Here is a 9400-nt window from a genome sequence, read left to right as displayed (position 1 = left end):
AAAATTCATCACACGGCTGAGAGAAAAACTTTATTTATAAATGTTTCTCCAGTTTCATTAACGATTAATAATCGGCTCAGACTTCTGCAGCCAGAGTACAAAACAGGTAAGCACAGCGCCCCCTGCAGGAGAAAACATGCTGAGTCAGCGCAGCGCCCCCTGCAGGAGAAAACATGCTGAGTCAGCGCAGCGCCCCCTGCAGGAGAAAACATGCTGAGTCAGCGCAGCGCCCCCTGCAGGAGAAAACATGCTGAGTCAGCGCAGCGCCCCCTGCAGGAGAAAACATGCTGAGTCAGCGCAGCGCCCCCTGCAGGAGAAAACATGCTGAGTCAGCGCAGCGCCCCCTGCAGGAGAAAACATGCTGAGTCAGCGGAGCGCCCCCTGCAGGAGAAAACATGCTGAGTCAGCGCAGCGCCCCCTGCAGGAAAAAACATGCTGAGTCAGCGCAGCGCCCCCTGCAGGAGAAAACATGCTGAGTCAGCGCAGCGCCCCCTGCAGGAGAAAACATGCTGAGTCAGCGCAGCGCCCCCTGCAGGAGAAAACATGCTGAGTCAGCACAGCGCCCCCTGCAGGAGAAAACATGCTGAGTCAGCACAGCGCCCCCTGCAGGAGAAAACATGCTGAGTCAGCACAGCGCCCCCTGCAGGAGAAAACATGCTGAGTCAGCACAGCGCCCCCTGCAGGAGAAAACATGCTGAGTCATCAGGGCGCCTCCTACAGGAGGAAGACGGTGTTGAGCACGCTGTACCCCATGGAGCAGATGACCAGCATGCCCAGGATGTAGGACAAGCCCCTGCTGGGCTGCGGCAGCACGGTGATGTAGGCGACGGTGTGGAAGAGCCGGCAGCCGGTGAAGATCCGGAAGTGAAGCAGAGCGCTGGAAAGTTCTGGTCCGGTCAGAGCGTAGAGGAGGCCGACCAACACGAAGGGAACCACGTTCTCCAGGTCGTTCTGGTGACACCTGCAGGGAACAAGTCGGTAAATACGCTTCCACTCGGACCACCTGTACCACGCGTCTGTCTTTCTGTCTGCAGGACACGCGTCTGTCCTCCTGTCTGCAGGACACGCGTCTGTCTTTCTGTCTGCAGGACACGCGTCTGTCTTTCTGTCTGCAGGACACGCGTCTGTCTTTCTGTCTGCAGGACACGCGTCTGTCTTTCTGTCTGCAGGACACGCGTCTGTCTTTCTGTCTGCAGGACACGCGTCTGTCTTTCTGTCTGCAGGACACGCGTCTGTCCTCCTGTCTGCAGGACACGCGTCTGTCTTTCTGTCTGCAGGACACGCGTCTGTCCTCCTGTCTGCAGGACACGCGTCTGTCTTTCTGTCTGCAGGACACGCGTCTGTCTTTCTGTCTGCAGGACACGCGTCTGTCTTTCTGTCTGCAGGACACGCGTCTGTCTTTCTGTCTGCAGGACACGCGTCTGTCTTTCTGTCTGCAGGACACGCGTCTGTCTTTCTGTCTGCAGGACACGCGTCTGTCTTTCTGTCTGCAGGACACGCGTCTGTCTTTCTGTCTGCAGGACACGCGTCTGTCTTTCTGTCTGCAGGACACGCGTCTGTCTTTCTGTCTGCAGGACACGCGTCTGTCCTCCTGTCTGCAGGACACGCGTCTGTCTTTCTGTCTGCAGGACACGCGTCTGTCCTCCTGTCTACAGGACACGCGTCTGTCTTTCTGTCTGCAGGACACACGTCTGTCTTTCTGTCTGCAGGACACGCGTCTGTCTTTCTGTCTGCAGGACACGCGTCTGTCCTCCTGTCTGCAGGACACGCGTCTGTCTTTCTGTCTGCAGGACACGCGTCTGTCTTTCTGTCTGCAGGACACGCGTCTGTCTTTCTGTCTGCAGGACACGCGTCTGTCTTTCTGTCTGCAGGACACACGTCTGTCTTTCTGTCTGCAGGACACGCGTCTGTCTTTCTGTCTGCAGGACACGCGTCTGTCTTTCTGTCTGCAGGACACGCGTCTGTCTTTCTGTCTGCAGGACACGCGTCTGTCCTCCTGTCTGCAGGACACGCGTCTGTCTTTCTGTCTGCAGGACACACGTCTGTCTTTCTGTCTGCAGGACACGCGTCTGTCTTTCTGTCTGCAGGACACACGTCTGTCCTCCTGTCTGCAGGACACGCGTCTGTCTTTCTGTCTGCAGGACACACGTCTGTCTTTCTGTCTGCAGGACACGCGTCTGTCTTTCTGTCTGCAGGACACGCGTCTGTCCTCCTGTCTGCAGGACACGCGTCTGTCTTTCTGTCTGCAGGACACGCGTCTGTCTTTCTGTCTGCAGGACACGCGTCTGTCTTTCTGTCTGCAGGACACACGTCTGTCTTTCTGTCTGCAGGACACGCGTCTGTCTTTCTGTCTGCAGGACACGCGTCTGTCTTTCTGTCTGCAGGACACGCGTCTGTCTTTCTGTCTGCAGGACACACGTCTGTCCACCTGTCTGCAGGACACGCGTCTGTCTTTCTGTCTGCAGGACACGCGTCTGTCTTTCTGTCTGCAGGACACGCGTCTGTCCTCCTGTCTGCAGGACACGCGTCTGTCTTTCTGTCTGCAGGACACGCGTCTGTCCTCCTGTCTGCAGGACACGCGTCTGTCTTTCTGTCTGCAGGACACGCGTCTGTCTTTCTGTCTGCAGGACACGCGTCTGTCTTTCTGTCTGCAGGACACACGTCTGTCCTCCTGTCTGCAGGACACGCGTCTGTCTTTCTGTCTGCAGGACACGCGTCTGTCTTTCTGTCTGCAGGACACGCGTCTGTCCTCCTGTCTGCAGGACACGCGTCTGTCTTTCTGTCTGCAGGACACGCGTCTGTCCTCCTGTCTGCAGGACACGCGTCTGTCCTCCTGTCTGCAGGACACGCGTCTGTCTTTCTGTCTGCAGGACACGCGTCTGTCTTTCTGTCTGCAGGACACGCGTCTGTCTTTCTGTCTGCAGGACACGCGTCTGTCTTTCTGTCTGCAGGACACACGTCTGTCTTTCTGTCTGCAGGACACGCGTCTGTCTTTCTGTCTGCAGGACACGCGTCTGTCTTTCTGTCTGCAGGACACGCGTCTGTCTTTCTGTCTGCAGGACACGCGTCTGTCCTCCTGTCTGCAGGACACGCGTCTGTCTTTCTGTCTGCAGGACACACGTCTGTCTTTCTGTCTGCAGGACACGCGTCTGTCTTTCTGTCTGCAGGACACACGTCTGTCCTCCTGTCTGCAGGACACGCGTCTGTCTTTCTGTCTGCAGGACACACGTCTGTCTTTCTGTCTGCAGGACACGCGTCTGTCTTTCTGTCTGCAGGACACGCGTCTGTCCTCCTGTCTGCAGGACACGCGTCTGTCTTTCTGTCTGCAGGACACGCGTCTGTCTTTCTGTCTGCAGGACACGCGTCTGTCTTTCTGTCTGCAGGACACACGTCTGTCTTTCTGTCTGCAGGACACGCGTCTGTCTTTCTGTCTGCAGGACACGCGTCTGTCTTTCTGTCTGCAGGACACGCGTCTGTCCTCCTGTCTGCAGGACACGCGTCTGTCTTTCTGTCTGCAGGACACGCGTCTGTCCTCCTGTCTGCAGGACACGCGTCTGTCTTTCTGTCTGCAGGACACGCGTCTGTCCTCCTGTCTGCAGGACACGCGTCTGTCTTTCTGTCTGCAGGACACACGTCTGTCCACCTGTCTGCAGGACACGCGTCTGTCTTTCTGTCTGCAGGACACGCGTCTGTCTTTCTGTCTGCAGGACACGCGTCTGTCTTTCTGTCTGCAGGACACACGTCTGTCCACCTGTCTGCAGGACACGCGTCTGTCTTTCTGTCTGCAGGACACGCGTCTGTCTTTCTGTCTGCAGGACACGCGTCTGTCCTCCTGTCTGCAGGACACGCGTCTGTCTTTCTGTCTGCAGGACACGCGTCTGTCCTCCTGTCTGCAGGACACGCGTCTGTCTTTCTGTCTGCAGGACACGCGTCTGTCTTTCTGTCTGCAGGACACGCGTCTGTCTTTCTGTCTGCAGGACACACGTCTGTCCTCCTGTCTGCAGGACACGCGTCTGTCTTTCTGTCTGCAGGACACGCGTCTGTCTTTCTGTCTGCAGGACACGCGTCTGTCCTCCTGTCTGCAGGACACGCGTCTGTCTTTCTGTCTGCAGGACACGCGTCTGTCCTCCTGTCTGCAGGACACGCGTCTGTCTTTCTGTCTGCAGGACACACGTCTGTCTTTCTGTCTGCAGGACACGCGTCTGTCTTTCTGTCTGCAGGACACGCGTCTGTCTTTCTGTCTGCAGGACACGCGTCTGTCTTTCTGTCTGCAGGACACGCGTCTGTCTTTCTGTCTGCAGGACACGCGTCTGTCTTTCTGTCTGCAGGACACACGTCTGTCTTTCTGTCTGCAGGACACGCGTCTGTCTTTCTGTCTGCAGGACACGCGTCTGTCTTTCTGTCTGCAGGACACGCGTCTGTCCTCCTGTCTGCAGGACACGCGTCTGTCTTTCTGTCTGCAGGACACGCGTCTGTCTTTCTGTCTGCAGGACACACGTCTGTCTTTCTGTCTGCAGGACACGCGTCTGTCTTTCTGTCTGCAGGACACGCGTCTGTCCTCCTGTCTGCAGCACACGCGTCTGTCTTTCTGTCTGCAGGACACGCGTCTGTCCTCCTGTCTGCAGGACACGCGTCTGTCTTTCTGTCTGCAGGACACGCGTCTGTCTTTCTGTCTGCAGCACACGCGTCTGTCTTTCTGTCTGCAGGACACGCGTCTGTCCTCCTGTCTGCAGGACACGCGTCTGTCTTTCTGTCTGCAGGACACGCGTCTGTCCTCCTGTCTGCAGGACACGCGTCTGTCTTTCTGTCTGCAGGACACGCGTCTGTCTTTCTGTCTGCAGGACACGCGTCTGTCTTTCTGTCTGCAGGACACGCGTCTGTCCTCCTGTCTGCAGGACACGCGTCTGTCTTTCTGTCTGCAGCACACGCGTCTGTCTTTCTGTCTGCAGGACACGCGTCTGTCCTCCTGTCTGCAGGACACGCGTCTGTCCTCCTGTCTGCAGGACACGCGTCTGTCTTTCTGTCTGCAGGACACACGTCTGTCTTTCTGTCTGCAGGACACGCGTCTGTCTTTCTGTCTGCAGGACACGCGTCTGTCTTTCTGTCTGCAGGACACGCGTCTGTCTTTCTGTCTGCAGGACACGCGTCTGTCTTTCTGTCTGCAGCACACGCGTCTGTCTTTCTGTCTGCAGGACACGCGTCTGTCTTTCTGTCTGCAGGACACGCGTCTGTCTTTCTGTCTGCAGGACACGCGTCTGTCTTTCTGTCTGCAGGACACGCGTCTGTCCTCCTGTCTGCAGGACACGCGTCTGTCCTCCTGTCTGCAGGACACGCGTCTGTCTTTCTGTCTGCAGGACACGCGTCTGTCTTTCTGTCTGCAGGACACGCGTCTGTCCTCCTGTCTGCAGGACACGCGTCTGTCCTCCTGTCTGCAGGACACGCGTCTGTCTTTCTGTCTGCAGCACACGCGTCTGTCTTTCTGTCTGCAGGACACGCGTCTGTCTTTCTGTCTGCAGGACACGCATCTGTCTTTCTGTCTGCAGGACACGCGTCTGTCTTTCTGTCTGCAGGACACGCGTCTGTCTTTCTGTCTGCAGGACACGCGTCTGTCTTTCTGTCTGCAGGACACGCGTCTGTCTTTCTGTCTGCAGGACACACGTCTGTCTTTCTGTCTGCAGGACACGCGTCTGTCTTTCTGTCTGCAGGACACGCGTCTGTCTTTCTGTCTGCAGGACACGCGTCTGTCCTCCTGTCTGCAGGACACGCGTCTGTCTTTCTGTCTGCAGGACACGCGTCTGTCTTTCTGTCTGCAGGACACACGTCTGTCTTTCTGTCTGCAGGACACGCGTCTGTCTTTCTGTCTGCAGGACACGCGTCTGTCCTCCTGTCTGCAGCACACGCGTCTGTCTTTCTGTCTGCAGGACACGCGTCTGTCCTCCTGTCTGCAGGACACGCGTCTGTCTTTCTGTCTGCAGGACACGCGTCTGTCTTTCTGTCTGCAGCACACGCGTCTGTCTTTCTGTCTGCAGGACACGCGTCTGTCCTCCTGTCTGCAGGACACGCGTCTGTCTTTCTGTCTGCAGGACACGCGTCTGTCCTCCTGTCTGCAGGACACGCGTCTGTCTTTCTGTCTGCAGGACACGCGTCTGTCTTTCTGTCTGCAGGACACGCGTCTGTCTTTCTGTCTGCAGGACACGCGTCTGTCCTCCTGTCTGCAGGACACGCGTCTGTCTTTCTGTCTGCAGCACACGCGTCTGTCTTTCTGTCTGCAGGACACGCGTCTGTCCTCCTGTCTGCAGGACACGCGTCTGTCCTCCTGTCTGCAGGACACGCGTCTGTCTTTCTGTCTGCAGGACACACGTCTGTCTTTCTGTCTGCAGGACACGCGTCTGTCTTTCTGTCTGCAGGACACGCGTCTGTCTTTCTGTCTGCAGGACACGCGTCTGTCTTTCTGTCTGCAGGACACGCGTCTGTCTTTCTGTCTGCAGCACACGCGTCTGTCTTTCTGTCTGCAGGACACGCGTCTGTCTTTCTGTCTGCAGGACACGCGTCTGTCTTTCTGTCTGCAGGACACGCGTCTGTCTTTCTGTCTGCAGGACACGCGTCTGTCCTCCTGTCTGCAGGACACGCGTCTGTCCTCCTGTCTGCAGGACACGCGTCTGTCTTTCTGTCTGCAGGACACGCGTCTGTCTTTCTGTCTGCAGGACACGCGTCTGTCCTCCTGTCTGCAGGACACGCGTCTGTCCTCCTGTCTGCAGGACACGCGTCTGTCTTTCTGTCTGCAGCACACGCGTCTGTCTTTCTGTCTGCAGGACACGCGTCTGTCTTTCTGTCTGCAGGACACGCATCTGTCTTTCTGTCTGCAGGACACGCGTCTGTCTTTCTGTCTGCAGGACACGCGTCTGTCTTTCTGTCTGCAGGACACGCGTCTGTCCTCCTGTCTGCAGGACACGCGTCTGTCTTTCTGTCTGCAGGACACGCGTCTGTCCTCCTGTCTGCAGGACACGCGTCTGTCTTTCTGTCTGCAGGACACGCGTCTGTCTTTCTGTCTGCAGGACACGCGTCTGTCTTTCTGTCTGCAGGACACGCGTCCTTCGCGGCTTCTTCGGTTTCTAATCTAAAGTTTGGATTTTCACATCTTGTTGTTGAAACTTCTGAATCTTTTTTCCAGGAAACCACTTTTTTCTAGAAAAAACTAAAAAACTGGAAGAAAATCGAATGTCTGCAGCAGTTTTAACATGATCAGGTCGGGGGGGGTCAGTCATGTGACCACAACAACTGAAGAAGCAGATGTCATGCCGGCGATATTCCTGACAGGTGTCTCCAGGAAACTTCATGAGCCTTTCAGAAGTTAGGAATATGTCTCATTTCCATGGAAACAGTTCAAAACGATTCATATTGATTAACTTGGGGGGGGGGGGGGGGGTATCACTTCTACTTGTCACATGACCAAAGCGTTCATGTTGTCTCAGGTGGTCTCACCTTCTCACTCGCTCCACATCAGGATGAGCTTTCAGCAGCTTCTTCTTTTCTTCCTCAGACTTTCTGGCAACATCTTCCTCATTAGCGAAGGACTAAAGTGGACAGAGGACACGTTACCGGATGGTACCGGAACCAGATGGTACCGGAACCGGATGGTACCAGAACCGGATGACCCAGAACACAGGTTGCATGTAGAAGACTCACGCCTCTGGTGATGCGGAAATACGCCGTCAGGGGTCCCATCAGCACCATCTTCAGCACCACGATGGCAGCGTAGGTGGTGAAGGCCCTGAACACCTGGTTTTCCATCAGCTCGGCCATGTTTGCTGCTGGAAACACGTGGAATGCAGGTTAAAGTCAGCCGATCGGTTCTCAGGACTAAACCTGATCAGGTCCAGCTGAAGTTCCACCAGTTTCAGCTTTTCAGCAAACAAAACAGGAGAAAAGCTGGAAAATAAGGTCAGCTTACCTCACGGTGACTCTGCAGAAGTGGAACAAGTCTGCATGTGTTGCGTAAGGACGACTCCCACAAGGGGGAGGGGCGGGAAAACAAAGGCAACACAACTTCCTGTCTGCTGTTTTACTCTGAGGACTTCCCCGTCCTGTCCAGATCCCATCCAGAACCTGTCCAGGTCCCGTCCAGAACCAGTCCAGAACCCATCCAGAACAACCAGCAGACCTATGTAAACCAGTTCTTAAACCCAAACTGAGTTTACAAACCTCCAGCAAGCTGATTCAGTTTTCGATAGAAAAACAGAAAATGTCCTGAAAACAGACAAAATGAGAATAAATAAATAAAAACAAATGAATCATTTAAAGATCAATTAATAATAATAAAAAATAAATAAAAAGATAACTTAGTAATTAAAAATAAATGAATACATAAATACATAAAAAGATCACTTAATAAAAAAAGTATATAAAAATAAAAATTAAGAGAAAAAGTAATAAACATATAAATAAAACTAAATCAATAAATAAAAATAAATTAAAAATCCCTGAATAAATAAAAAATTAACAAAAAATATAAATGAATGAAAAAATAAATGAATAAACAAATAAACAAACAAAAAAATAAATAAATGAGACATGGATTCGTCTTTCCATTCAGTGTTTTAGATTCCTCCGTGTGGTTGGGGAGCATTGGACAGAATCATGCTACGTGGTCCATGGGGGGGGGGATGTGTGGCCCGTGGAGGATACGTGGCCTGTGGGGGGGTTACGTGGTTAGTGGGGTATTCGTGGCTACTGGGGGAAGTGTGGCCCATGGGGGATGTGTGGCCCGTGGGGGATGTGTGGCTCGGTAGGGGATGCATGGCTTGTGGGGGATGCGTGGCTAGTGGGGGGTGTGGCTCAGTGGGGGATGCATGGCTTGTGGGGGATGCGTGTTTAGTAGGGGATGCGTGGCTAGTGGGGGATGCGTGGCTAGTGGGGGATGTGTGGCTAGTGGGGGATGTGTGGCTAGTGGGGGATGCGTGGCTAGTGGGGGATGCGTGGCTTGGTGGGGGATGCGTGGCTAGTGGGGGATGTGTGGCTTGGTGGGGGATGCGTGGCTAGTGGGGGATGTGTGGCTAGTGGGGGATGCGTGGCTAGTGGGGGATGTGTGGCTTGGTGGGGGATGCGTGGCTTGGTGGGGGATGCGTGGCTAGTGGGGGATGTGTGGCTCGGTGGGGGATGCGTGGCTAGTGGGGGATGCATGGCTAGTGGGGGATGCGTGGTTAGTAGGGGATGCGTGGCTAGTGTGGGATGCGTGGCTAGTGGGGGATGTGTGGCTCGGTGGGGGATGCATGGCTAGTGGGGGATGTGTGGCTCGGTGGGGGATGCGTGGCTAGTGGGGGATGTGTGGCTCGGTGGGGGATGCGTGGCTAGTGGGGGATGTGTGGCTCGGTGGGGGATGTGTGGCTAGTGGGGGATGTGT

At 55.0% G+C, this 9400-nt stretch overlaps 1 protein-coding gene across 2 annotated transcripts; it reads right to left on the bottom strand.

Moving 5' to 3' along the window:
* Nucleotides 1-577: 577 nt before the first annotated feature.
* mgst1.2 (microsomal glutathione S-transferase 1.2) lies at nucleotides 578-8015 on the bottom strand. 2 transcript variants are annotated; one of them, XM_079261840.1, is made up of 4 exons: nucleotides 7952-8015; nucleotides 7687-7811; nucleotides 7483-7574; nucleotides 578-961 (listed from the first exon to the last, which is right to left on the bottom strand). In XM_079261840.1, exons 2-4 carry the CDS (start codon nucleotides 7801-7803, stop codon nucleotides 715-717), a joined length of 456 nt encoding a protein of 151 aa, XP_079117966.1. In that variant the 5' UTR covers nucleotides 7804-7811; nucleotides 7952-8015; the 3' UTR covers nucleotides 578-714. The 2 variants fall into 2 exon arrangements, with proteins under 2 accessions (XP_079117966.1, XP_079117967.1); XM_079261841.1 differs by having other exon boundaries at nucleotides 7687-7808; nucleotides 7952-8004.
* Between the last annotated feature and the right edge of the window lie 1385 nt (nucleotides 8016-9400).

Source organism: Telmatherina bonti (assembly GCF_933228915.1).
Source record: "Telmatherina bonti genome assembly, chromosome: 22".
Taxonomy (NCBI): Eukaryota; Metazoa; Chordata; class Actinopteri; order Atheriniformes; family Telmatherinidae; genus Telmatherina; species Telmatherina bonti.
The sequence above is the reverse complement of the archived record's forward strand: the minus strand, read 5'-3'. Positions and strand labels throughout refer to the sequence as shown.